The 27,575-nt window shown below is 57.6% G+C and overlaps 2 protein-coding genes across 7 annotated transcripts in view; one reads left to right on the top strand and one right to left on the bottom strand.

Moving 5' to 3' along the window:
• The window catches only part of TTC21A (tetratricopeptide repeat domain 21A), a 36,068-nt gene extending 24,756 nt beyond the window's left edge, over positions 1 to 11,312 (top strand). For both annotated transcript variants that reach the window (XM_053903970.1, XM_053903969.1), the window contains exons 15-29: positions 1,457 to 1,695; positions 2,489 to 2,561; positions 2,661 to 2,771; positions 3,143 to 3,281; positions 3,473 to 3,576; positions 4,796 to 4,984; positions 5,885 to 5,995; positions 6,696 to 6,777; positions 7,589 to 7,739; positions 7,989 to 8,150; positions 8,339 to 8,531; positions 8,615 to 8,839; positions 9,267 to 9,387; positions 9,502 to 9,569; positions 9,673 to 11,312. In XM_053903970.1, coding sequence (XP_053759945.1) covers positions 1,457 to 1,695; positions 2,489 to 2,561; positions 2,661 to 2,771; positions 3,143 to 3,281; positions 3,473 to 3,576; positions 4,796 to 4,984; positions 5,885 to 5,995; positions 6,696 to 6,777; positions 7,589 to 7,739; positions 7,989 to 8,150; positions 8,339 to 8,531; positions 8,615 to 8,839; positions 9,267 to 9,387; positions 9,502 to 9,569; positions 9,673 to 9,750 — 2,046 coding nt within the window. In that variant the 3' untranslated portion in view covers positions 9,751 to 11,312. The remainder of the gene's footprint in view (positions 1 to 1,456; positions 1,696 to 2,488; positions 2,562 to 2,660; positions 2,772 to 3,142; positions 3,282 to 3,472; positions 3,577 to 4,795; positions 4,985 to 5,884; positions 5,996 to 6,695; positions 6,778 to 7,588; positions 7,740 to 7,988; positions 8,151 to 8,338; positions 8,532 to 8,614; positions 8,840 to 9,266; positions 9,388 to 9,501; positions 9,570 to 9,672) is intronic.
• A 1,582-nt stretch (positions 11,313 to 12,894) lies between these two features.
• Positions 12,895 to 26,571, bottom strand: CSRNP1 (cysteine and serine rich nuclear protein 1). 5 transcript variants are annotated; one of them, XM_053903965.1, is made up of 5 exons: positions 26,549 to 26,571; positions 18,771 to 19,021; positions 15,980 to 16,239; positions 15,154 to 15,468; positions 12,895 to 15,070 (listed from the first exon to the last, which is right to left on the bottom strand). In XM_053903965.1, exons 1-5 carry the CDS (start codon positions 26,557 to 26,559, stop codon positions 14,090 to 14,092), a joined length of 1,818 nt encoding a protein of 605 aa, XP_053759940.1. In that variant the 5' UTR covers positions 26,560 to 26,571; the 3' UTR covers positions 12,895 to 14,089. The 5 variants fall into 5 exon arrangements, with proteins under 5 accessions (XP_053759940.1, XP_053759943.1, XP_053759942.1 ...); XM_053903968.1 differs by lacking the exon at positions 26,549 to 26,571 and adding an exon at positions 25,360 to 25,514; XM_053903967.1 differs by lacking the exon at positions 26,549 to 26,571 and adding an exon at positions 21,229 to 21,568.
• Positions 26,572 to 27,575: the final 1,004 nt, after the last annotated feature.

Below are 27,575 nucleotides of genomic sequence, written 5' to 3'. Positions count from 1 at the left end.
TTAAACTTTTTTTTTTTGAACAACCTACGTGCCGATATAATCCAGACAACTAAAACACAAAAGAAAATGAAGTTTTTATAAGTGGGAAAAAATGTGAGGTGTAAAAGGACACATAGAACTAATCTAAATAAATCTAATTGCATTGAAATAATTACAGTAATTTTGACCCAAAGCCAGTATAATTGCTAAGTTCTTAAAATAAAAGTTATTAAAATCGAAATAACAATAACATCCTATAAAAAAATTCAGGGAGAAGGTGGCATTATTATAAGCATGCTAATTGTTTCCACTTTATAGAGTGTGGGGAAAAAATGTACACAAGACATTTCTTAATAGAAAGATGACTCTTGGTAGAATTTAAGAGGCGATCTCCACCACATTAATCAAGAGTTAAGAAGAAAAGAAAGGACCAAGCAGGTCATAAAGGCAGAAATAAAGCCGAACACAACAGCATGTAAAAATGAAAACGGGCGCCTGGGGGGCTCAGTCGGTTAAGCATCCAACTTCAGCTCAGGTCATGATCTTCCAGTTTGTGAGTTTGAGCCTTGCGTCGGGCTCTGTGCTGACAGCTCGGAGCCTGGAGCCTGCTTGGGATTCTGTGTCTCCTTCTCTCTCTGCCCCTCCCCTGCTCATGCTGCCTCTCTCTCTCTCTCTCTCAAAAAATAAATATTTTTTAAAAAATGAAAACAGAAACTTTTCTGTTGCCAGAAAACCCAAGAACGTATCTGTGGTAACAAAATTGTAAATGAAATAAATGTACCTCTTAAATAAAAGAGGCATCAGAGTGGTTAAAACTAGCAACAGAGAGAACCCTTACTCTCTATACTTCAAACACCAAAGGGCCCAGGATGAGAGGAAAAAGATGATACAAATATACCAAGCAAACAAAAAGAAAGCAGAGATTGAGGAAGAAATGTCTGGTAAGGCTGAATCCCAGTCCGAAAGTACCAAAATGGGGAAAGAAAGCAACTTTGTTAACATAACCAAGGGCATGAATATAATGAGGAAATAATTGAAACAGACCGTTAACGTGCCAAATACAATAACATTAAAATACTTTTGACCGAAAGCAGGAAATTACAAGGAGATGCATCCATCGGTCTCCCACAAGAAGGAATTGCCAACAGATGTAGAGGTGCTAAGGAACAGTCGAGGGTTTCTGTACCCCCAGCTAGCCAGGCACCTTTCCCCTGCCCCCAGGAAGAGTGGTGGTGGACACTGAAGGGACCTCTCTTCTTTCTGCCACTGGAGCCTCTCTGCAGGTGGATGTGAGCCATCCTCCCCTCGCCTTCCGTGGAGCAAGGCTGCTCCTGGCTGTCTCCATATTTCATTTCTCTCTGGGGGCAGGAGTGGGAAGAGGGATCCCTTTAAGTCGCCTCCAAGAGATTTCAAGTGTTTTCAGGTCACCCGTGGTGGGTGACAGCTAACGGAGGTCTGTTGGGTTCCCATGCTCTAGCATGAGGCCACCAAGGTCATGCAGGACGCCATCAACGAGTTCAGGGGCACACCGGAGGAGATCCGCATCGCCATTGCCAACGTGGACCTGGCCCTGAGCAGTGGGAACGTGGACGTGGCCCTGAGCATGCTGAGGAACATCACACCCAAGCAGCCCTTCTACGTGGAAGCCAAGGAGAAGATGGCCAACATCTACCTGCAGACCCGCAAAGACATCTGCCTCTACATCGGCTGCTACCGGTAAGCCCCAGGCAGCGCCCTGACAGCCTCCTTCCCGGTGGTGTTTTAGGGAGTGGCTTCTCCAGGTTGTGTTTCCTCAACCTGGGTCTCCAGTCTGCACCCTCCAAGTGTGTTAGATGCAATGCAAGTACAGAATTTCCCATGGGTCCGCATTTGAGCGTGATAGCTTAGCCAGGCCGGCTCACTGCTGAGTTCTGAAGATACAGAATTGAATCCATCCTGCTTGGCCTCCCCCGAATGGCCCACATTCTGGTGGGAACCACGGGTATGCACTTTTGCCCTGGCCCCTGACTCTGCCCGTCCTTGAAGAAATGTCCAGTGACTCGATGTGGCCACGGTGAGGTGCAGGAGGGTGGAGAGCTGTCTTTATGATTTGACCTTCCCAGCCCCTCCCTCAAGCGGAACTCTATCTAGGCAATCCAGGTGGGAGGCAGCGCTGGGGGGCGGGGGCGGGGGGAGGCAAAGCCAAGAGCGGTGGGACACTAATAAACAGTGGGGTGGGGTGACGCGGCCACACTGGAGTTTTAGAAAGAGCAGGATGCCTGCTTATGCAGATGGGGCCTAGAGGGTTAGGACTGGAGGCCAGAAGAAAGGGTAGACGTTCTGGCATGGTCCAGATAACAGATAAGCAGAGCTTGGACTAAGGTAGCTAGCACAGTGCCTCGTGCACAGTGGGCTTTCAGTAAGTATTAGGTGAATGAATGAATGAATGAGTGGGAAAGAAGAGTTGGAGATGAATTCAGAAACACAAAGAGTGCATAGGTTCAAGCTAAGTCTTTGGTTACTTTTGCAGGGAGCTCTGTGAACAACTGCCTGGCCCCCACACCAGCCTGCTACTGGGGGATGCTTTCATGAACATTCAGGAGGTGAGTGAAAGCCTCGTGGCCTTGCCAAGTGGCCCCCCAGTCTCATGTCTCCAGCGGGAGAGAAGAGAGACCGAGACCTTTGGATGCTTTCCCCACCAGCCTGAGAAGGCCCTGGAGGCTTATGACGAGGCCTATAGAAAGAACCCCCATGATGCATCGCTGGTCAGCAGGATCGGGCAAGCCTATGTGAAGACCCACCAGTACACCAAGGTCAGGCCAGGCTGGGGTGGGGAGAGGTGTGGGCCAGCCCAGCAGGGAAGAGGGAGGGGGGTGCATGAGTGGAAGTTTCTGGATGGGAAGGGAGTGGCTGCGTTCCCACCGTAGCTCCCTGTTGAAGTGGGTGGGGGAGGGGAGCTGGCTAGGGGAGAATTCAGAAGCCATCCACACACACACACACACACACACACACACACACACACACACGCCGAGCCTGAGCCCTCTGCCAGCTGGGAGGGCCTTCTCATCGCAGGCTTCTGTGTTCTGGAGGGACACACAGGTGTGGTGGCCGCCGAGGAGAACATGGTTTGAGGCACTCAAGGTAGAACCAGACCCCGAGGCCAATATTTTCTGTTTGCCCAAAGGCAATTAATTATTATGAGGCTGCACAGAAGATCAATGGACAGGACTTTCTGTGCTGTGATCTCGCTGAACTGCTCCTGAAGTTAAAGAAGTTCAACAAAGCAGAAAAAGTTTTGAAACAGGCACTGGAACACGACTTTGGTGAGGCCCCTTTCAAAGTCACTTCCCTAGCCTACTGCCCCCGCCCTGCAGTCTCTTCCTGCGGAATGGGGATGGGCGCTAGCTGGGGTCCTGAGCCCAGTCCCCTACCTCCCCCATCCCTGGCTTCCCAGGCACCAGAGAACACTGATTTGAGTTTCTACTCAAATCGGAGTAGTTTCTACTCTTTGCAGCCAAAGACCTCCCATCCATGATGAACAATGTCAAGTGCTTGCTTTTGCTGGCAAAGGTTTACAAGAGTCATAAAAAAGAAGACGTGATGGGAACTTTGAACAAGGTAATCGACATTAGACAATAGACTCAAGCTCTTTATTGGCCATTTCCTGGTGGGAGCTATAAAAGGAAGGATAGGACTGCAGGTCTGGAAGGCTCCAGGGCTGGCACTCAAAAGAGGACCTGGGTCACACCTCTGACCTCGGCCTTCCATTTATTCCCCGACCTGTGCTCTTTGTTGATGGTGCCCCGGAGTGCCCCAAGCCCGGCTGGGCTGGGTCGGAGAAAGCAGGGAGTAGGCAGGGATGCCCGTGGGATAATAATGGACAATGCGAGCAGCTCCCGGGCACTGAATCCTCTATGGTGGGTTCTGTACTGGGCTTTTTGCTTTCTTATTAATTCTCACAGTAGCCCTTTGAGATATGCACTGTGACATTCCTATTTCACAGATAAGGCTCCAAGAGGTTAAGAAATGTGCCCAAAGTCAGACTGCCAGTAAATGGGGGAGCTGACATTTGAACCCGGTCTGGCCTGTCCCAACCTAAGCTCTTTTCTCCCCTGGGCTGCCCCAGTGGGACAGTTCCTGGCCATTCCTATCCCACCTCCCTCGCTCTTTCTCCACAAGGGTGTGGCTAGCTTCTTGTTCCCGAGATGCCTTCTGCCCTTGTACCAGGAAAGCCCACTCTGACGGCTTGAGACGATTTATTCCCTTGTTTCCCACTGGATTCCCACTCCCGTTTGGCCCTTAGAAAGCCGAGTGCTGATTTGTGCCCACTTCCCAAGACTTAACCCCGGCATCATCAATTCTTCTTGTCCCGATGCTCCCTGGTTACTCGATCATTTTATGTTGTGGATATTTGTGGAGGCTGCCCCAAGTTCCCAGCAGGGCAACGTTCAGAGCAAATGCATCCATCAAAACGCAGCCTGCCCTGCGTACCTACTGTGTGCTTCTTCTAGCCCGTAGGAGGGCCAGAGCAAATTAGACACGGTAAGTATCAAGGCGTGATGGAAACAGGTAAACAAGTACAGGCACAACAGAGTGTTTTGTTTGAGTGCCTTTGCTTCCGTTCCTGCCCCAGGGGCAGAGGCAGCTTGCCTCCTGAGTACTCAGCCAGGGGCCTTGCCTGCCCAGAGTGACCCAGATTTGCTCAAGGGCACTTGAGATGCCCTTTCTGATAATCTGCTGACCCAGAAACGAGAGTAGGGATTCTTTCTGTGAATTGGCCTGAGATCTGGCACATCAGGCCCCGGGATTCTGATCCCGAGTTTACTGGTTTCCCAAGGCCATGGACCTCCAGTCTCAGATCCTGAAGCATGTTGCACTGGAGCAACCAGAAATGATCCCCTCCCAGAAACAACTGGCAGCCTCCATCTGTGTCCAGTTTGGGGAGCACCACCTGGCAGAGAAGGAGTTTGCCAAGGCAGTACGGTTTTATAAGGATGCCCTCTTCTACTCGCCTGATGACAATAAGGTGGGGTCCTCAAAGCCAGAGGCTGCTCCTTCTCTTGGGCCCTGCTGCCTTGCGGAGTCCCCTGACTAGGGGCAGAGGCCGGGTCCTTCCCTGTGCCTCCCTGAGGAGCTGCAGGTCAAGGGGCCCGGGAGCCCTGGTGTGGGGAGCCTGCTCTGGCTGACCCCAGGGCCCTCAGCCATCAGCCCTTGGACCAAGACTGGGAGACCTCACTTCGGACAGCTCCTTGTGCGGGGTAGAGCGGGGAAGAGGCTCCCAAAAGTCATGTTAGTCTGGCATTTTCAGGTCCCCCTTGGAGGCGGGGGCACAGTGACAGCCATGGCTGCCAGGGGTCTTTGGGCACGAAGCCAGACTAAGCTTCCAAGGAGGTTTAGAGTCGTGAGGGGGGCGTGGCCCAGATGAGGCAGTGGTGGTTGGAGTCCACACTAGGAGAACCGGTGAAGAGCTTAGTGACAGCCATTCATTCGCTCAACACGCACTCATTTAAGAGACGTATCATACGCGCCAGGCACGGTGCTAGGCCCGGGGGGCCACGGGGGGCAGGACAGGGTCCCTGCCCACAGACTGCCTCAGGCAGAGGGACAGATGAGCACATTTTTAGTTCCACTGCCTGCATGTGGGTCTGCACACTGCGGGAACTCAGAAGACGGGTGCCTGGCCCAGAGGCTACCACAGAGGGCTGCCCAGAGGGGGCTAGGTCCAAGCCAAAGGAGGAGGACGAGTTGCCCAGGCCCCTAGTTTCAGAGGTTGGTTAGTAAAACACGTGGTATGATTGGGGGAGAAGGGGGAGCCGGGGACATATGTTGAAGGTGGAACTAATAAAAATGGATTAGGCGAGAGTGAGACACCAGCCCGAGTTTTCCCATGATGCTCCCTGGTTGATCACATCCGGCCTCGTCCCAGGTGTTGCTGGAGCTGGCCCGCCTCTACCTGCTGCAGGGCCACCTGGACTTGTGTGAGCAGCACTGTGCCGATCTCCTGCAGACGGAGAGGAGCCACGAGATGGCCTCAGTGGTATGGGGCCACAGGACCTCCCCCCCGCCCTCCCCAGGGTCCCCGCCACCGCGCGAGGGCTGCTTCCCGGCCCCATAACTCCGATGCTTGGCTGACCCACCCCCAGGGGCCACCAGGCAGAGGGGACTGAGCACTGGGCCTGATGCCCTTCACGTGGTAGGGGTGGGCCGGCAGCCGGGGCAACATCAGCCTCCCGGGCCAATCCAAGGGGAGGCGGGGAGGCTGATAGGCTCCAGGGGAAACCACACCCACAGTGGGTGAAGGCAAGGGTGGACAGGTTCCTGGATTTAAAGAAGAAATATGTGGGAAAAGGCCTCTCCAGTCTGACTTCTCTCCCTAACACCCAGACCACCGCCAGGGCCGCCCCACAGGAGTGGGGAGTCCTCATTCTGCCTCCACTGCCTGCAGCTGGCAGTTCTCGGACATGGGTGGAGGGTCCGGCTCTGCTGGCTGTCAAAGGGACCCACTGGTGTCTACCCCTGGGCTTACCTTCCCACCTGTGACCTCACCCCCGCACTCCTCCCACCCCAAGCAGGCCCTGTCTTCTGGGCTCCTCCTGTGGCCGCTCCTCCCAGGGCCCAGAGAGGCGACCTTGGACGTCCTTGTCCACCTTCTCTGCTTACCCCCACGCCCACCCAGCCTCCCCACCACAGCCAGGCGAACTGTCAGGAGTCCCGGAGCATTGTGTGTTTTCTGACAGATGATGGCTGACCTGATGTTTCGAAAACAGAAACACGAAGCTGCCGTCAATCTCTACCACCAAGTCCTGGAGAAAGCACCAGGTAACGAACTGCCCACATCAAGACTGCCCACTGAGATGGCCTGCGTCAGTTCCCACCAAGCAAGGGCTGCTCTCCCCCACAAGGGTGGGCCGCCTCCCCTCCTTCCTGACTGGGCAGAGGAAGCCCCTTCCTCTCTGATTGTTCCCAGAGAGACAGGAAACTGATAAAGCACCGATGGAACGTGCTGGCCCTTCCCGAGTCCGAGGGGCCAGTTCCTGGTCTCAGGCAGGGCAGTGCTTGGCCCTGGACCCAGGACAGCCTGTCTGTCTCCAAATCACGGCCACTGGACTGGACATAGCCCCCTTCTGAGGTGACAGCCACCTGGAGGTGGCTGGAAACTCTCCCTGTTAGGTAGCTAAATTCCCGCCACACCTGAGGCTCAGACGACAGCCCCTGCGGGCCCACAGCCAACTCTGCCCCGAGGCCCAGCAGACTGCGGCCCTTAGGAGCGCGGGGTCCTGGAGCCAGACTGCCTACGTCTAACTCACGGTCTTCCACTTACCAGCTGTGTGACTTTTGGCCGAAAACTTGTGTGTCTCAGTGGAAAGGGAAAAATAGCTACCTCGGTGTGTGTAGGTAAAGCCCTTAATGCTTAACGTACCGTGTAAGCTCTAGCTGCTACTTTTCAGTGTGACGATTATTCTTTGCTCAGCTTTGGAGACCAGGGGAGACATTGAAGCTGCTGGGAGGTCCCCGCTCAGCCCAAATAGGCAGTGTCTGCCGGGCCCCTCACTTCTCCATGCCAGGCCACAGCGCCCAATCGGACTTGGCCGTTGGTTTTCACAGCCTGGCATCTTCTCTCCTATTGCAGACAACTTTCTGGCATGGAATAAACTAATTGACCTGCTATGGAGAAGCGGCAGACTTGAGGATGCCCCTGTCTTCTTCGAATTGGTCAAGAGGTTGTCCAGCCGTGCTCCTTTGGAGCCAGGTTTCAACTACTGCAGAGGCATCTACTGCTGGTGAGCTGGGGAGTGGGCGCGTCGTCGGGCAGTTCCCTGCAGGGGGCCCTTCCTGGCAGGCAAGCTGGGCTTCTGCTCAGCACTGGGGAAGCAGAAATTCGACTGACTTGTGGGGCAGGCGTTTGGGAGACCAGCCACCCAGCCCCGCTCCTTGCAGACTCCGGGAGTGGCGCCCCGTGTGTCCCTGCACTCCCCGGACCTCAGTTTCCCTCTCTGGTTCTTGGTATCTGTGTCTCACTTCCACTACAGGCGCATAGGGCAGCCCAACAAAGCACTGAAGTTCCTAAACAAGGCGCGCAAGGACAGCACTTGGGGCCAGAGTGCCACCTACTACATGGTGCAGATCTGCCTGAACCCGGACAACGAGGTCGTGGGCGGAGAGGTTTTCAAGAACCTGGTGGCCCAGAGCAAGTAGGGGCCCGGCTGACCTCAGGGCTTGGGGGGGGGGGGGGGGGGGGAGGGGAGGCGGGGTGCAGGGGCCGGGCCCCTGGGAAAAGCGGGGAGAGCCACGTGGCAGGGTAGAGACCACGCGAGGGCCCGTGGGCCGTGGGCCCGCAGGCGGCCTGCCAGCCTGCCACTCTCACGTCGGACGCCCGCAGCTCCACCGACAGGAAGGCCCTCGAGCAGCACGCCGTGCGCACCGCCGAGAAGCTGCTGCGCGATTTCTACCCGCGCTCGGACTGGGGCCAGACCCAGCTGCGGCTGCTGCAGAGCCTCTGCCTGCTGGCCACCAGGGACAAGGCCAACGTGGAGGCGGCGCTGGGCACCTTCATCGCGATGGCACAGGCCGAGGTGGGCCGGCTCGCTGGGTGGGCCGCGAGGGGCCGGGCTGGGGGGGCCCAGCGCGCCGACGCCCGCTTCCCACCCGTGTGCAGAAGGACAGCGTCCCCGCCCTGCTGGCCACGGCGCAGGCCCACGCGCTGCTGAAGCAGGTCCCCAAGGCGCGCACGCAGCTGAAGCGTCTGGCCAAGGCCCCGTGGACGCCGGACGAGGCCGAGGACCTGGAGAAGAGCTGGCTCCTACTGGCTGACGTTTACTGCCAGGGCGGCAAGTTCGACCTGGCCTCGGAGCTGCTGCGGCGCTGCGTGCAATACAACAAGGCAGGGGGGGCGCGCTGCCTTCGGGGAAGCGGGGACGCCCCGTCCAGGCGGCCGGGAGGGGCGCGCGGGGCGTGGGGGCAGAGGAGATGCAAGGGCCGGGGCGAGGCGAGAGGAGGCGCGCAGAGTCGGGGAGCTGGGAGAGGGGAATGCGGGATGGTGAAGAGAGATGGGAAGGGTTCATGAGGTCCAGGGGCCTGCAGGTCAGCGCAGAGCGCTGTGGAGAAAGGGGCCATGCAAGCATAGGGGTATCCTAGAAGGGGCGCACAGGTGACCCCTCCCCAGCAAAGGTGGGGGTGCTGCTGGAGTCGGTGAGAGGTGGGCGTTAATGCGGCTCCCCACCCTCCCTTGCCCCGCCCCCCGCCCCGTGTCCCCTCCCCCCACCGCCGGTTCCACCCTGTGCTGGGATCCGGTTTGGCTTTCCCTGCAGTCCTGCTTCAGGGCCTATGAGTACATGGGCTTCATCATGGAGAAGGAGCAGGCCTACAAAGACGCAGCCGCCAACTACGAGCTGGCCTGGAAGTACAGTCATCACGCCAGCCCGGCCGTGGGTAAGGCCACCAGCCAGGGCCCATGCGGGTGAGGAGGAAGCTGGGCGGGAGGACCACCACCCTGGCTCTTGGGTGGTCAAGGTGCCACCGTGTGTTTCCTCTGCCCCTGGACAGGCTTCAAACTCGCTTTCAACTACTTGAAGGATAAGAGATTTGTGGAGGCCATTGAAGTCTGTCACACGGTAAGCCACCATCAGCGGCTGGGAGGCACCAGGAGGAGGGGCGAGGGGGCTTGGTGACAGGCAGGGGCCTGATGCCGCACACCCTTTCTCCCTCTGTTCCCAGGTCCTCGGAGAGCATCCTAACTACCCCCAAATCAGAGAAGAAATTTTGGAAAAGGCCCAAGGGTCTCTGAGGCCCTAGCTGTGGTCAGTGGGAGCCAGGGCGGGGAGAAGCCATCAACCTACAGACATTTCACTTCTACAGAAGCAGGAGTTGGAAGTGGGTCAGTGGAGAGAAGATTCGAAAATGACGTATTCTTCCCGTGACTGTATGGTGTGTGGTTTCTTTGGCTCGTGCCTCGTCTGATCTAAGGGGCATCCCAAAGCTTTGTGTTTTTCAGGCACAAGAAGCAGTTTTGCTCAGAGGAGAAAAGGGCATCAACCAAGCTAGTTTATGCCGGGCTCATTGGGCACCTTCTGTTGGGCTCCGTTTTTATTCCAGACTCTGTGAGGCAGCAAAGAGGTGATTTTTTAAAAAATCCCCACAGCGATTTTAATATGGTTATGTCAGTGCCTCCCCTCTCCCGTCTGGTCCCCAGAGCCCCCGAGCTCAAGAAGTGACTGCTCGCCCCTGTCCTGCCGCCCGCACACCCTTCCCGGCAGTGGCACAGATAGGAGAGCCGGCTCAGAAGGCCCCGTAGCTGAGGTTCTGTGCGAGGGACGCCATCGTCCTGCAGGTTCTGAGGCTCATTGGCTCACTCTGTCCATACATTCTGATTCCTCATCAAGTCCTTGGCTGGCCTCGGCTGGTCCTCTCTGGTTTGGGACAAATGTGATTCCCCATGCCTGGTACGGGGAAATACAGCCCAGGAAAAAATAGTTCTCACTTAAGATTTTGTAAAAGACACTGACCAACAAACATAATCCTCCAGAAACCCGTTCGCCACCTCTGGGGACAAAAGCAGTGTCTCTAGTTAGATGACTTGTATTACTTGTACCTGGCAAGAGGGTGACGGCGGTCACTTTTGGCTGGAGCTCCCAACACCTCTCTTCTGTGTTTCATGACGGCAAGAATGGGCCAGTCAGGCCTCAGGGGAAGGACCTCTGAACTGGAAGCCCGGAGCGTGACCTTCCCAAGACTTTCTACTCTTTGGGCCTCCGTGTTCCCCTCCGTGGCAGGAAATTAGACTAGATCTGTGTTCCCAAACCATGATACAAATCCCTGCCACTGATATACAGCAGATAGCTGAAGCTGAATAACTATGTGTTAAAACATCATTCCTCTATATTATATATTCTCTATTAGAGGAAAACACGATGAACTCGTGAACTCATGAGTGCTGTTACAATGGTTCTAACTTTTAAGCACATGGATACAATTGATGTAAAGTAAAATACGCACTTAGCGTGAGTGCGAGGACGCAGCTGTGGTACAGTTTTTATGAGTTGTCGTCCAGTGACTACAGCTTGGAAACTGAACCGGTAGGGGTCCCTTGTAGAACAGACAGTTATCCTTCGTGACAGCGGGACCTTGTTTCTATAACATCCTGCTGATCGGGTGCACGGCCTCTTGGTCTGAGTCAATGACCTGGAACGCTTTCCCCAGGTTACTTAGCATCCTTCCTTTGGGAAACCAGTCCCTTTTCCTGGCATCTGCGTTACAATCCGGTTTCTTGGGGGTGGGTTGTTGAGAGACAGGTTTGCCCGTCTGGAGAATGATGCTGTCATGGATTGTACATTAATCACGTTTTTGTTGCTGTAAAACCTAAGTTGTCTTCATTTATCAAAAAAAAAAAGAAAGAAAGAAAGAAAGAAAGAAAGAAAAGAAAAGAAAAGAAAGCCAGGAAGTGATCCTGTTGCCCTAGAGGGGAAGTGGGCAGGTCCAGTCCAGCCATGGGCCGTATCCATGGGGCAGGAACCTGTGGGGGTTCCAGCCAGGGACGGGGTGGGGCTGCAGGAACCTGCCACCTGGACCCCCAGGCTTGTCAGAGCAGGGCCTCAGAGCCCTTGGAGAGACCCAGATTTTGAAGCATCCATGCTGACACAATCTCTGCAAAAGGGCTCCCAGGGACCAGTGAGAGGGGAGGCAGCATCGCTGACCGTATGGGGATACTCCACCCCGAGGAGCCTAAGTCCCGGCTGTCCCTGGCTACACTGGTTACAGGAACAGGCTGCACACCACGGGCCAGGCTCCAAGCTCTGGGTCCTCTCACGGCCACTGACAATATGGCCACACGGTCACATCCATGCATGTCCAGAGGCAAGAGACAGATACCCAAAGAGTGACAGAACTGGCAAAAAAACAAAAAAGAGAGAGAGAGAGAGAGGATAAAACATAGAGGCAGCAATACGAAAACAGAACGGAAGTCACAAACATGCACACAAGGCTTGCACGCTCCTGGCACTCTCCTAAGTGCTGTGTATGCGTGAACTGAAAAAGCTTTTATGAGGCAAGTAGTGTTATTATTTGCACAGCACTGGGGACAGCAAGACACTGCAGTCGTAGAAAGGAAGTGATTTGCATAGGTCACCTTGCTAGGTAGTAGCAGAGCTGGGATGTGAACCTGGCACTCAGGGTCCATGCTCTTACCCCATAAGCCGCAGAGATGAAATAAAGGGGAGCCCAGCCCAGGCCGAAAGGCAGACGATTAGAGCGAGAAAAGGGAGACCCAAATCTGCTGTCCTTGTTGGGTCCTCCTCCCTCCCAGCACTCGGATAAGCCATTATTCCTAAGGGGGAGGTCGACCTTGCTCCTCCTCAGGCCCCACACTTGGGACTCCCCAGGGCAGGGCGAGGCCTGCTCCTCTGGCCTAGGCCGGGGACAGGTCAGACGGGTCCGGCTGGTGCAGGAGGAGGAGGTCCCAGGAGGTCCCGCAGCTTCCGGGGCTCAAGTCCCCGGGGACCCCAGCCGCTGGGCCCCACAGGAGGCCTCTACCAGCTACATCCCACTGTCTGCCCCTAAAGGGGGAGGGCGTGGGGGGGTGGTTACTTCACCCTCGGAGCCAGGCCCCAGCTCCACGTGACCGAGTGGGAAAAACCCCGGGCAGATAGCCCTGTCTCAGAAGACTGCCCCGCTGCTCCCACCACCCCAGGTGACCACTGGGGAGAGACGGGTTGACGCAAAGAGAAAACTGCTCGGCCTGCCCTGCCCGGCCAGCCTCCCACTTGGCCATGACTGGCCTGCGCGGAAGGAGGCCCACTATGTGGTGTCTCCACCCCTACCCCAGCAGAGGCTCGGCGTCCACGCTGCCCTGCAGGGCCCGCCTCCCCCTCCCTCCCCAGCACCTCCTGAGGGTAGATCCCCCCGCCCCCCATCTCCAGGTCCCACAAACGCAAACCACGGGTGTTAAAAATAGAGCCTCTTTATTGGTACCTGTAAGCTCAGGTACAAGGTGTTCCCACAAGCACGCGGGCTGGTAAGGCCTCCTAGGCAAGAAGGCAGGCCCACAGCCTGGGCTTCTTGGCACAGACATGGAGAAAGATGAATAAATTATATAGCTCTAACACTCAGGGACGATATAGAAATTAGGATGCAAAACTTAACATCAGCAAACGAACGGCATAAAAGCCACAAGGGGCCGCCCCTCACCCCAGCCAGGTGGCCTCAGGGCATGGGCAGGCGGCCCAGGCTGGCATGCGGTGCCCAGAAAGCCCTGAGATAGTGGTCAGGGGCGTGCTGCGGGCCCCGAGGCTAGCCCCTTGCCCTCGCTGGGGCTTCCTGCTTCCCTTCTACATTGATGGGCCCAGAATGAAGGCTGTGACCTTTGGGGAGGAGGAAGATATGGCAGAGGACAGGAAAAAGAGGAGGCCGTGTGGGGCAGGTTTTGGTCACGGTTGGTCAGCCCCACCCAGCCCCCTGCCTGGACGCTGTCCTCAGCCACCCGGGGCCAGGCAGCTGCCACAGCAGACCACAGGGCCCAAATCCACACCTGGTTTATACCAAAGCCCAGGAAGGGCAGGGATATAGGACTACAAGGCAAAAGGGACTCACGGGGGTCTGTGTCCCACCCCAACCCCAGCATTGCCCGCCAGCCAGAGGGGAGAGGCCTACACCTCCTAGTCTCCAAATAAATTATGGAAATAAATTATAGTCTTTACAGTCCAGAGAACGCAGCCACCCATGGCTCTGGGGCTCAGGATGGCAGGAGAAGCCGTAAGAAGTGGCTGACTGCTGCCCTGTCTTGCTGTCTTTGGGCTAAGGAACATCATACGAGACCGAAAAGGGGTCTGCGAAGCTCCAGGGAAGGCTTACGTCCTCCTGTTCCTGGCACGCACACCGTGGAAGTGGAAGGAGAGACTGTGTGGGCTTGGGGGGCGGGGGAGCAGGGTGGCGGAAAGGGAAGGCCCCCTCCCCGCCCTCTCTTCGGCACAGAAACTTACAAAAATAAATAAATCAATCCAGAGTGTTGCACAAAAATCAGGAGTGCCCGCACGGGCGAGCCAGCCAACGGGAGACCCTTACCTACAGGCCTCAGGGAGCCCCCAAATTACAACAAAGCAGCAACAGGGCTCTTGGGGCCGTGACAAGGTACCCCGGGGCCTTACACGGGCACAGGCTCCACCAGAGACGCCGGGGCGGTGTCCTCAAGCAACTGGCTGTCTATGAAGGGAGCCAGGGCCTCGGCGGCTGAGTCAGGCAAGCCCATGACGGACTCCAGGAAGCAAGAGCCGGCGTCCCCAGGCGGAGAGAAGGCAGGCAAGGGGAAGTAGGGTGCCTCGAGGTTGTCCAGGCTGTCGGACACCGTCCGAGAGGTGTAGTGAGGCCCCAGACTGTAGTCTGGCAGGGCCTGGAGCAGCTCGAAGGAGTCGCAGGAAGACAAGCTGAGGTCCACGGAGTTGCTCTGGCCAGCGTCCGAGCTGGGCGGCACCGAGGTGCCCGGGAGGCTGCCTTCTCCCAACCCTTCAAGGCCACCGTTTAGGAAGAAGCTGGCATCCAGGTTGGCATTTTCATCCAGGATGCCTGACGTGAGGCTGGAGCTGGAATAGCTGTGGGTCCAGCTGGCTGGGCCACCGGGGTCACCAGTCCCAAAGATGTCAGCTGGGTGGAAGCAGCTGAGGTTGTCGAGGGTCCCCACTCCCCCTTCCTCCTCCTCCTCCTCCTCTCCTCCCAGGTCCGAGTCACTGAAACTCAGGACCCGGGCCAGGCTGTCATCATCCATGTCAGGCTGGAAGCCGGGGCCGGGCAGGGCTGGGCGGGTGGGGCCGCTGGGGGCCTCGCTCGAGCCTGAAGCTGTGGAGGAGTCGGTCATGTCACTGCTACAGCTGTCGTCTCCCAGCTCGCTGCTCGCGGGGGGCTTGGCCGGCGGGAAAGTGGGAGCCAGCGCCTGCTCACCGGGGCTGGCTGGGCCGCCCTGAGCAGGAGCCTCCAGCTCCCCCAGGCTCTCAGCCCCCTGCTCCAGCTGCAGGCGGGTGAGCGTGTGGATGAAATGGGTCTGCACCCGTGCCTGATTAAATTCCACGCGGCCCTTGGGGTTCGCACAACCCTCCCGGCAGCAGCCGCAGGGGAACGCGGTGTGGTCCATCTGCAGAGAGAGCAGAGCGTGAGACAGGGTCCCGCCGAGCCCAGACAAGCCCCTGCGCTCGGGCCTCCCTCCCCGGCCCACACCTGGCACTTGATGCCCGCCAGGCTGCAGCTGCAGGTCTCGGGGTCACAGACCCGGTCACAGCGACAGCCACAGTCCTCGCGGGACTGGCGCACGGCCTGCAGCTCCCGCTTCTCCTCGCGATCGATCCTCCGCACTCCGGCAGCCCGCAGCAGAGCCCGCCGGCGCCGGGCCGGATAGGGCTGTAGGAAGGTCATTTCCTCCAACCGGCCACCGGCCACGGCCACAGCCAAGTCCTCCTCCACGGAGGCATCATCGATCGCGTCCACTGTGAGTGGCAGGCCGGCCTCCGTCTCGGGTACGCCAGCCTCCGTGAGCTGTATCCAATGGGAGAGAGGAGGGATGTGAGGGACAGACGGGGGTCTCTGCCCCCACCCACGGCCATCGGTCACCCGACAAGCGCTCTGGGTCGGGCACCATAGATACCACAGTGAGCTGGGAGGCCAAGAACACTGCCTTCCGGGCATTTGCAGAGATTTCCCGTTCCTGTCATTCCCCAGTCCATGGACAAACCCACCCAACCATCAACCGGCCAGACACAATGACCCCCAGGGTCACATCAACTCCAGATTCCCGCCCTCCCTGCAATGCTCCTGGCGCCCCCCGCCCCCAGACAGCTCCCGGCGCCGTGCCCCCAACCCCTGCAGCAAGCAGGCCCTCCCACACCCCACTCTGCAGATAACGCAGGCGACAGGCCCTGGCCGAGCAACACTGGCCCCAGGGGCCTCTTTCCCCAAATATATAATGAGCACCCGGGCTCCCACCCCGGAGGCCCCGCCCCCTCACGGCCAGGACTTGAGAAGCTGGCCCAGGCGCGGGTCTCCCTACCTTCCATCGCAGGGCTTCCAGCTTCTCCTCCTTCAAGCGCAGGCGCAGTTTCTCCCGCCGAGCCCGGGCTTGCTCCTGTGCAAACTCGGCCAAGGAGAAGCGGCGGCAGGCGCTGTGGCGGGGGGCCATACCCAGAGTGCAGCCACCGCGGCTGGGCACGCTGGTGAAGCCCTGACACCGAGGAAAGTAGAAGACGGTGATGCCATCGAAGGCAACGCGGCCTGGGCGCTTCCGGGGCGCCCTCTTCAGGATGGACAGCGCTGGAAAGGCAGGGAGGGAAGGGGCAGGGCATTAGTTCTCCATGAGGGTCGGCTTAACCTCCAGGAAGATGGCGAGCTGCCTCTCCTCACACTCCCCCTCCGATCTCCTAGCCCAAAGAAAGCAATGGATCCGAACGGATCTGGAGAAATGGAGCCAGCCCGGCTGGGATGAGAGCTGGTACATTTGAACGCCACTCCTAGGTCACCATGGGCTTACTGTTATTTACCAGTCCAAATGAGAGCATTTGGTGACATTAAGCATCTTTCCCATCTTTATTAGCCATTTATAGGTTCCTAATGCAGTTTTCTGTAGTTTTGTATTGATTTGCAGGAGCTCTTTATATATGACATTAGAGACAGTAATCATCTAGCCTATCTGTGCAAATATTTTAGCCTTTTAATATTTATTTATTTATTTAAAAGAAAATGTTTATTCATTTTGAGAGTCGGAGGGAAACAGAGCATGAGAGGGGGAGGGGCGCAGAGAGAGAGAGAGGGCGACACAATCCGAAGCAAGCTCCAGGCTCTGAGCTATCAGCACAGAGCCGGACTCCGGGAATCACGACCTGAGCTGAAGTGGGATGCTTGACCGACTGAGCCACCCTCGCGCCCCTTTAGTCTTTTATTTTTGTCCAAGGCATTTTATAAAATAACTTCTAAGGCTACATAATTAAAAATATATTGATCTTTTCCTTTATAGCTTCTGCATTTTGGAGCACACTTAGAAAGGCTATTATTTGGGATTACCTTTCTAAATTATGGATTGTATACTGGGTAGTAAGCTACGTATTTGGTATCTTCTGTACACATATTGGTATACCGTTCCTTTTTATTAGGCTGAACCATAGGCAGAACCATAAAGCAGTTGAATACTGGCAATTTCATGTATTTCCACGCAATATATTATTTTGTCTGTCTCAATCCAATATATAGAATTCTCATCCTCTCTGCTAACTGGCGAGGACTTACTGAACAATGCTAACTACCAGTGGTGACAGACAGTCCCCATTTCTCTTTAGTTGGACTGCTTCTAATATTTCCTCATTAATCAGAATGCCAGCTTTTTGGGTTGAGACACATATTTTTTAATCATGTAAGGTAGCATCCATTTATTGCTACTTTATCAAGGGTCTTATCCAGAAGGAACATGACATTTTTATCAAATGTCCTTCAACATCTACAGTGGCTCCGATATTTTATAGTAAACTATAAAAGTATAAAACCGGATTTTATAGTATTTTATATTTTATGATATTTATAATATTAAGCCATTCTTGTATTTCCAATAAACCTACAGGAGTTTAGTCAACATACTGTTAGATTCTATGTGCTACAGATCATACTCTTTTTCTAGTATAATATAAAGATGTACAACAAGTACATAAACAAAGACACCATATCTGAGGTATTAAAATGTCATGGCAGGAATGTCATAATTAGGAAAACTATGTCTAGGGCTGCCTGGGTGGCTCAGTGGGTTGAGTGTCTGACTCTTGATTTCAGCTCAGATCATGATCTCATGGTCATGAGATCGAGCTCCGCGTTGGGCTCCTCGTGGAACGCGGAGCCTGCTTCAGGTTCTCTCTTTCCCCCTCTGTCCCTCTCCCCTGCTCTCTCTCTCTCTAAAAAAATAAATAAAATGAGGGGCAGCTGGGTGGCTCAGTCGGTTAAGCGTCCGACTTCAGCTCAGGTCATGATCTCACACCCTGTGAGTTCAAGCCCCGAGTCGGGCTCTGTGCTGACAGAGCCTGGAGCCTGTTTCAGATTCTGTGTCTCCCTCTCTCCCTGCCCCTCCCCTGCTCATGCTCTGCCTCTCTCTGTCTCAAAAATAAATAAAAACATGTAAAAATGTTAAAAAAAATAATAATAAAATAAATAAATAAATAAAATGAAAAAAATATATACAAAACAAAAAGAAATTAAAAAAGAAAGAAAAATATGTCTAAAAAGGCTCCTTAGGGTTGGGGGCAATAATAATGGAAAACAAGGTTGAGGAATACTGCTTTAGGGCTTTGTCAGTTCGAAATCAAAATTATGCCAGCTTGAAAAATAACTGGGGGAAAGAAACCTTTCCACTATGTTCAGGCAAAGCCAAACAGCATTCTGACAGGAGAGGGACCGGCCTGACAGGCCCCACAGTGCAGAAGTGTGGGGCGTGGGACTCCGGTGGCTCCGTAGGTAGGACAGGGTGTGCAAGCTGGAGAAACGAAACTGGAACAGAAGGGAGGAGCTGCAGCCGGAGGGCCCGAGGGCCACAGTGAGGAGCTCCGTCCTGCCCGGCAGGACTTCTAAGCAGGGAGTCCCAAGGTCAAAGGTGAATCTAGCCGGGCCGGTGCCTCTGGACAGAGGGCATTCCTGAGTAACCACCGTATTACGGGAAGTGGACAAGGTGGGGAGCCAAAGCCACGGGGACATGACCTCCAGGGGCCAGAATGGCTCTGTCGGGGGACAAGGTGGGCCTCCCAATTTCATCTTCAGGAAGGACGAAGGGGTGTGGTGGTTCCCGGGAAGGGGGGCGGGGGGAGACTCACGGGTGAAACTCCGGGGGCCACAGAAGTCACGGTCAGGCAGGGGTATCTGATCCCAGGGGCTCTCCTCATCTGAGTCCCAGGCCAGGGAGACGGAAGAGCTCGGGGAGCAGGAGCCAGAACGGCGGCCCGAGGACAAGGAGGAGGAAGAGGAGCAGAGCGAGGAGGAGTCCTCATCCAGCTGGTCAAACTTCCTCTTTAGCGGCCCAGTCATGGTGGCACTGGGGGTACTCTGGGCTTTGGGCACGGATGGCCTGGAACGGAAAGGAGAGCGCTCTCAGCGGCAGGCCTGAGGGCAGGCGGTGGGGCGCCCGGCCACGATCCCCGCTCCCCTTGCCCTCCGAGGTGTCCCGGGCCGCCCCCTCGACTCTGTGTGCAGGGGGCCCGGGGGCCCGGCTCCAGGAGGCTTCCTTCCACCAGCGCAGGCGCTGAGGGCCAAGGCCTCCTCCTGGCGCTTGCAGACTCCCACCACCGCTGCCCAAACGCCTTCCCAGGACACCACCAGGCACCTTCCCCACTACCTCCCACGACCCACCTACACACATGCATACACCAGACCGACAGATGGACCGGCAGACCTCAGCCCGGCCTCGCTCATTCCCCGACAGGAATCCTGGGGGCTGACTCACTGGCTGGCTGATTCACACGGCTCGCATCTGTGTGCCTTTGTGTGTGTGAGGCCGTCTGCCACAGCCCGCACAGCCCTGTATGGTGGCTTTGCTTCCTCCTCCTCCTCCTCCTCCTCCTCCTCCTCCTCCTCCTCCTCCACCACCACCACCGGCTGCCCCTGCACACCCACCGACACACCACCCTGCACACACACACACAGACTCCCTCTCCCTCTCCCTCTCCGGGGCCAGGTTGACCAGGGCACTCCGGGAAACAGGCTGGCTTTGACACTGGCCCCGATTCCCAGACACAGGACTTTCCAGAGCCCCTCCTCTCCTGTGACAGAGCTGCTCAGACTTTCCCTCAGAAACCCCCGCCCCACCGAAGTCCCCTGTCTCCAGGCCTGGCCGTGCTTCGTGTTTCTCTAACAACTCCTGTTTTGCTTTTAAAAACCCATCTACATGGTGTCTCTCCTCCAATATCTAACCCCGTTTGTTTGGCTTAACTTCCTATGGAGATTGTTTGTTTCCCCTTGAAACAAACAAACAAACCAACCCACCAACCAACCACACACACAACTCTTAGTGAAACTGACCGGTCAAGATGTTCCACTCTCTCCTGTTTGTAGCTTGGTGACATGGGCCACGTCAGGACACAGAGCTTACTGTGTCTTCCCCTTTGGAGGGTCTCAACCACAGAGCCTCCCACAGCCTGGCTGGCCTCGGGTAAGGGGACTGGACTTGGGGCTCCTTCCCCTAAATGCCTCGGCCACCCTTGGCAGTCCCCAAAGGACTCAGTCCTGAGGGCTGGGCTACCTTGTACCTTGTCTGTGTCCTACAGTGCTCAGGCCTGGGCCCCAGGAGGTCACCAGGAGGAAGGGGAAACGATGCAGAGGCCCCAGTGCTGGGGAGCCCCTCCCCCACTGCCATCACAGGAAATGAGAACAGGAAAAACCAACCAGAAGGCTGCCGATCTCCCCTACTCAGGTGTCCTTTCGAAAGGCCCCTGTCCCCTTTTGCCGAGCCTACCACAAAGTGTCTGGATCCCAGACCTAGGGGGTCGGCGGTCGGACTTGCCGGATAAAATTCGTCCCCGGGGCAGCCTCTCCCCGCAGGCATGAGACAAGCAAGAGAAACCCCCCTCCTTGCTAACCTTTCGTTCACACTGGGCCAGGGGAAGAGAACGCACAGGTGCTTCCGGGGGCTTCTCAGCGGGGAGTTTCTCAGGCTGGGCGCCCCCCCCCCACCCCACCCCCTGCAAAACCACAAACAAAAACAACGCAGCTCCCAGCTGACCTGCAGGCTCTCCCAGGAGATGGGGAAACTCATGACCCGGAGCCAGGCACACACATACATACACGTGCAGCCCCCAGACACACACAGAAACACACACAGACAGAGCATACCCACACAGCCTGCCCCTACCGGCCCCGCTGGGAGACCCCATCCTTTCCCAAACCCCAGATGCTGTCCACAGGGTGCCGAATGCCTAATCACATGCCCAAGCCCCAGGCCCACCCCCCGCCAAAACCAAATGCCCGCTTTTTATCTGTGCCTGGCCGTCCCTTAGAAACATAGAATTCCATAGGCCCCAAATCGAACCCCTTGTCTCTGTTCCCCACCCCCCATGCCATCTGTTCCTCTTCCTGTGTTCCCTATCTTAGTAACGGCACTGCCACCCACCCAGTTACTCAAGCCAGAAACCTGCAGCCGTCCTCCCTCCACTCCTTCCTCCCGCTCCCTCCGGCCACATCCAGGCGCCCAGCCCTCCAAGCGCACACTAGCTCACTTCGCGCACGCAAGGCTAGGCACAGACACGGCGCTGGGGGGGCCATCGGCACAGTGTTAAGAACCTTGGCTCCAGAACCACACTGCCTGCATCTGAACCCTGGCTTGGCTATTACTTGATCGCGTGACCCCAGTCAAGGTCCTCAGGCTCTCCGTTTCTCCGGTTCTTGGCCTTCAAACCTCCTAGGGTTGGGAGGTTTACGTGAATCCATGCATGCCAAGTTCTTAGAGCGGCAGTAAGTGCTTAGTGAATATGTCATTCCGAACTGTGAGAAAAACGAGCTCCTCGATACACACATGTGAATCTCAATGATGTCATGTGGAATGAAAGGAGCCAGACACAAGAATACACGGGAATGAAGTTCAAGGAAAGGCAAACCCAATCAGTAATGGTACAAGTCAGAATGGGGGGGGGGGGGGGGGGGCGAGGGATAGCAGAAATCTCACCGGGGGGAGGGGGGTGGCATCCTCTCGAAACATTCTGTGCTGACCTAGCTGGGGGTCCCATGAATGTCTAAAACTAAAAATTCACCTAACTGTACACGTGGGATTCATAGGCTTTATGCATTTTATGTATGTCTCCTTCACCTTTAAAAGTTTATTACCCTTATGCCTCTGTCCCCACTGCTACTGCCCAATGTCCCCTGCCTCTGCTCCTGTCACCCCCCTGCAGCCAGAGTGGTCTTCCTAAACCACATGGCTCCCTGCCACCCCCATGCTGAGGAAAGCTGGCCCTTAGGATCAAGCCTAGAATTCCACGAGAGGCTGAGGCAGGCTTGGCTCCTGCTTCCCCACCCTCCCCTCACTATATTCCAGCTGAACTTGCAGTTTCCCTAATTGCCATGACCTGCCCGCCTCCTGGCCTTTGCACAAGCTGGAACCCAGCCTCGCTCTCCTTTAATAGTCATTTCCAAGAGGGCCTCCCTGAAACCTCCACCCCTCACTCCTGACTATATGCCTCTCTGGGCTCCCACGGGCCCTGGGATTCCCCTATTCAGGCCCTTCTCTCACGGTCTCGCCACGGTCTCACTGCCCCTCCCTCACACCAGGCTGACGGCCTCTCTGCCTGGCCATTACTGTGCCCATGCCTAGAACAGCCTGGCATAGAGAAGGCACCTCTAGCAGAGGTGGACCTCTGAGGGGTGACTGCTCAGAGTGATCTCCTGGTCCTGTCACAGTCAGTCGGGGCGGGGAGGGGGGCGGGGGGTGCCATGCCCACTCCCCAGCCTGCACCAGAGGGTTTGAGCCACAGAAGGGAGTGGTTCTGGGAGTTAAAAAGCATTGGCTGCAGACAGGTGCCAAACAGGCATCTCAGGAGGCTCCCTGTTCTCCAGAAGTAAACAAATAGATATCAAGGAAGCAGGTTTAAGCCTGACACCCTGGTTCTGCCTCAGGCTTGTCTACAGAATGGGAACTCAAGGTGAGGGGGTTAGAGGCTCCAAGGCTGCAGACGGGGAAACAGGGACACAGATAAGCTCCCGCCACACTGTCCATTCTAGGGGTGACCCTCCCCCCCCAGGATCTGCACACCCGCAAAGTCCCTGACGCTCCCCTGGGGTGGAGGGAGAGGGGACAGCCCTTGGATCTCAGTGCCTCCCTGTCCCACCTGGGAATCCAGAGGCAGGAGATGAGACAAGAAGACAGCCAGAGACAAGGACAGGCCAAGTCAGAGAAAGGAATGAAAGATAGTGAAAGAGTCCAAGAAAAGTGTCAGACAGTGAGTCAGAGGAGGGGGGAGGGGCCCTCAGCAGCTACCCAGGAATCAAGATCCCAACCATGGCACTGTTCCCAGGGTGAACACAGCCCCCATCCTAGGGTCCCGGGGGAAGGAGAAGCGATTCCCAGGAGCTGGCTCAGACAGAAACACCACACCCCCAGGAGCCCCAGAGGCAGGCTCTGAATCAAAGACAGCCAGGCTTCTTCCGGGATCTGCCTGGGCCCTGAGAATCAGGCCACCCTCCTGTCACCACACACAGGAGTTGACAGCTCAGGACGAAGGGGTGACACTTCCCCACTCTACTACCCACAACTATCTACACATTCAGGCCACACTATGTGAACCCAGGGAAGGCCGCCTCAGCCTGGGCAGCAGGCAAACAAAGGCTCGTTGGGGGTCAGGGGGATATCTCAGGGCCTCTGGGAAGTCTCATCAACTTCTCTGTGCCACTCGTTAGTCCCAGTGCCCCAACCCCCGACCACAGCTGGTATTGGGGAGAGGGCACCTTGGGCTGGCCCTATCCTCCTCTGGGAATCTGAAGAATTATGTCCTTTAACCTCAGAGCCCCAGGCCTTGGTCAGGCCAGTACCCCCAACACCTGGGGGCACACGACCCCAGACTCTCAGGAGCTACTTCCTGGGACAAGGGGAGGGCACCCCTGAGTCCCTCTGGCCCTCACTGGGATTGGCTAGGAAAACAACCTGGGCAGCACAAAGAGGGCAGAAGGGAAGCCTTAGCACACCCCTCCCCCCCCATCCCTCTGAAAGTGATCCGGGCGGGGGGGGGGGCGGGGAGGGCACGGTTCCTCAGCCTTGGCCTCCAGAGCCTGGCACTGGGTAGGTGCCAAATGTTTGCTGGCTACAGAAGGCAACTGCTCCTGCAGAAGGGAAATTGTACCTGACACCTGAGCAGGGCCTCCTTCGTTCTCATTCATTCGTTCATTCATTCATTCAACAAACATTTATTGAGCTCCTATAAGATGCCAGGCGCAGTGTCAGGCACTCGGGCACACAGGGACAGCAAGACCTACACTGGCTGCACTCTCCCAGCTTTTGAATTCAGTGGCAAGGACTGTGTAGTTACAAAACGGTGGTGAGCGCTGGGAACGCAGGTCTGAGGCGATGTGGGGCAGGAGGGGCAAAGCTGAGGGTAAAAACAGTCTCTGGGAGGAAAGGAAGTAGAAAGAACTCCAGAGGGGGGCACAGCCGAGGGGGGGGGGAGGGGCATCCTGCGACAGGTTTCTGGAGCCGCGGCTGCCGGGACAGGCTTTAGCCCCAGGGCACTGGAAGCCTCAGCAGGGTTTAAGGAGGGAGTTGACAATATACCAGATTTGCATTTTAAAAAGATGGCTCAGTCGCCGACTGGAGGGGGTGTGACCTGCTGGGCCGGTGCCAGGGCTAGGTGAGAGATGACAGGACAGGGAGGGCACAGGAGAAAGGGGAATAGACTCGGTAACCTCTGGATGTGGAGGTGGAAGAGGGCAGTGATGTCAAGGATGGGGGGCCAGCGGCGGAGGCCCCATCCAGAGGGCTGTGAGCCATCGGCGTGGAGGTGTGGGGTGGGCCGTGGGCCGCGGAGCTGGGGAGGGTCCCTCCGGTGTCAGGAGTGGGGGCTACGAGTGTGATTGTGCCAGGGAGCAGGAGTGCCTAAGCGTGTGCCGGCTGCTGTGGCGAGGGCGTCCAAAGGTGCGTGCCTGCGGAGGGGCCCCCGGGGCGGGGAAACTGAGGACCTGGGGGAAGTACGTGCAGGGGAGCCGAGAAGTGCGTGGGAGAGAGGCTACGTGTGCCCGCGGGTGTCCGGCGGGGCTGCGCCCGTGACTCACAGCGGTGGCCTCCGCGTGTGACGGTGACTGACAAACAGGTGAGCGCACGACACAATCCCTCCTCCCTCCCTCCCTCCGCCCTCCCACCCTCCGGGGTCCGTGACTCACAGAGCCTCACTCCTTCTGGCTCTTCCCTCCACTCCCTCCCTGACCCCTGCTGGCCGGGGGCGCCGGGCACGGCACGCGCCGCAGCCCTGGCGCCCGCCCCCGGGGGGAGCCCGAGGAGGAAGGCGACAAATGTCACCTGCTCCGGCCACGCGAGGAACTTCTGAAAAGTTCTCAGGCAACTGGGTCAAAAGGAAACTCTCCCGTGGACGCGCGCACCCCGTCACCCAGCCGCCCGCGCCAACCTGGGCTCGGCCGTCACCCGCACTGAGCTCGGGGCGCCGCGACTTCTCGGGGTACCCTCGGTGGCGCGGGGGAGGGGAGCGGAAAACCTGCCACTCTCGCCTCCCCGCCTCCTCGCCCCGGACGCCGGCCGGGCGCGCAGTCAGGGGCCGGGCCGGGCCGTCCCCCCGCCCCGGTGCCCGCTCGGGGAGGCGGGGGGACAAGTGGCAGGGACCGGAGGGGCGCAGCACCCCCCCCCCACCCGCCCCGCGCGGGACGCCCCCTCCCCGACGTCCCGGACAGCCGGGCCCGCAGCTGCTCGGTGCTCACCTGCGATCCGGACGCTCGCCAAGGGCACCGATGCGACCCGCGTCCCGGCCGGGGACGCCCCCGGTGCCGCGACCCCGTGCGCGCTCCGCCGAGCCGCAGTCGGCCCGGCCGCCCCTCTCTCTGAGCGTCCGGCGGCGGCGGCGGCGGCGGGAGACTGGCTGCGCCCGGCCCCGCCCGCCGCTCCGCCCTCCTCGTCAGTGGAAAACTCCGGGGCTCGCAGCGCTGACGCACGCCCGGCCTCCCGCCAGGCCGCCCGGCAGCCCCGCCCCGGAGGCGCCGCCTCCCCCCCGCCCGGAGCCCGGCGCGGCGGCCGCGGGGCCTCCCTGCGGACTCTGACCCCGCGCGGCCGCCGCGACCGCCCCGCGCCCTCGGCCCTCCGCCGCCCTCGCCCGTCCCCCTCCCGCGGTTTCCCGAGGCCGCCGACGCGCCCGGTCGGCGGAGCCGGGTCGCGAGGATCCCCACCTCGCCACGCGGCCCCCGTTCGCGGATGGGTAGACTGAGGCCCGGAGCGGCGCGGAGCGTCCGGGAGGCCGCCCGGCGACGGCGGCGGAGCCGAGGCCTCCTTCCAGGCCTTGACCCCAACCCTGCCTGAGCCAGTTGCTATCGTCCAATCTAAACGTCCTTCCTCTGCCCCCTCCTTACCCCCCCCCCCCCCCCCCCCCCCGCCAAGATGCGCCGGAAAAGTAAACTGTGACTGGAGACTAACCTGGGCCGGGAGGGGGAGGGGAGGAGGTAATCGGTGGGCGTGACCTTCACCTCGGCCCCGGGGCCAGAGACCCTGCAGATGTACTGACCCGGGGCGGGGGTCCTGGATACAACTTCCCTCGCCCCCCACCCCGCGCCCCGCAATCCCATCCCTCCCTAAGGAAAAAAAAAAAAAAAGAAGAAGAAGAAGAAGGATTTCTTCTGAGCCAGACCCTAGCCACTTAACATGGCCCACTGCCTTCTCTGCTCCCGCCAAGGCCTTCCCTGACTAGGGGCCAACTCTCCCTGTATCACTGCACAGGGAAAAGTGTGTGCATGTCCCCGCAGCGAGTCCTGGCCGGGAGACCATCCTCTACCCTTCGTCCCAACCTCAGATCAAACCTTACCCACCACCCGTGTCCCTTGAGCGTTTCTACCTTCACACCTTTGCTACAGGGCGTTCCTCCCGCCTGGAATGCCTTTCTGCCTTCTCGCCGCCGCTTACCAGAATCTCATCGCCTTTAAGGTCTCGGCTTGCACTGCCTCCTCCAGGGAGCCTTCGTGGGAGCTTGACCCTCCCCCTTTCCAGTCCCGCTCCCGCTGCATTCTGGGTTTTTCTCCGACTGTCCTAGATGAATGCTGTCTCTGACTAGCCCAACCCTCGGGATTCCTTTCTACCTTCCTCCAGGTGGGGGGTGGGGGTGACCTCTCCTGCCTGGACGGCTCTGGGGTGGAGATGATGGCGGAGGTCCTTCTTGAGCCACAGGTGCTTATGTAGAGCGGGCGAGAAGGGGTCTACCTGCCCTGTACCTTTCCGGGGAAGAAAAATGGGAGGAAAGCAGGTTGAAGGAAGCTTCCTACAGCCCTGGTCCTTCCTGCATGCATTGAGTGTGCGCCTGTGTGCGCTAGGTATCTGGACCGCTGGTACCAAGCTTCCGGTGGCTTCCCAGTGTCCTCAAGATGAAGTCGCGACTCTGTGGGGCCTACAAAGGCCAGATAACCTGGCCTGTGCCCACCTTCGCAGCCTGGCCTCTGTCTCTTCATGGTCCCACCCCCCACTCCCTTCCCTGCTCCTCCATTTCGGCATCTCTAATCTGTGTACGTGGCCTTTTACACCTTCTACACCTAATATTGGTACGGATGCGTGTAGTTTTAATTCACACAGGAGGTATTCTGTTCTAAGTCTCGTTAAGTTTCTCCCAGCCTTATCCCTGCGCTCCCACCCACACTCTCGATGATCACTCCAGCCCAGGTTGTCAGTGATCAGTTTTTGGTCTGTGTCCTCCTCATCCTGATTCAGACTTCCAAGGATGCTCCTCTCCAGCCTGCCCTTACCTTGCACTCAGTTGTGTTTTACTTGTGGGTTTCCTTGTGTTTTCTAGGAGTCGTGGGAGGGCGGGGGCTGTGTCTCACTCTCCTCGGTGCTCGGTAAGAACCAGCTGAATAAGTTTACCTAGTAAACGTGCACTTGGCGCTCTAGGGGAGTGCTGGGCTGGAAGTGGAGACAGAAGGGTCATCAGCATACAGCGGTG

This window comes from Panthera pardus, unplaced genomic scaffold, assembly GCF_024362965.1.
Source record: "Panthera pardus isolate Hobbes unplaced genomic scaffold, ASM2436296v1 HiC_scaffold_16, whole genome shotgun sequence".
Classification (NCBI taxonomy): Eukaryota; Metazoa; Chordata; class Mammalia; order Carnivora; family Felidae; genus Panthera; species Panthera pardus.
Note: the sequence above shows the minus strand (reverse complement) of the source record. Positions and strands in the feature narration are given on the sequence as shown.

What these genes read in the sequence shown, in the direction of transcription:
- CSRNP1 (XM_053903966.1), bottom strand. Translation starts at nt 20,015, where the DNA reads ATGTCACCAAGCTACAAACAGGAGAGAGTGGAACATCTTGACCG. An exon ending in AGAGTGGAACATCTTGACCG is followed by an intron (nt 19,022 to 19,971) that starts GTCAGTTTCACT and finishes TTTCCGTTCCAG; the next exon opens with GCCATCCGTGCCCAAAGCCC. An exon ending in TGGCCCCCGGAGTTTCACCC is followed by an intron (nt 16,240 to 18,770) that starts GTGAGTCTCCCC and finishes CTGCCTTTCCAG; the next exon opens with CGCTGTCCATCCTGAAGAGG.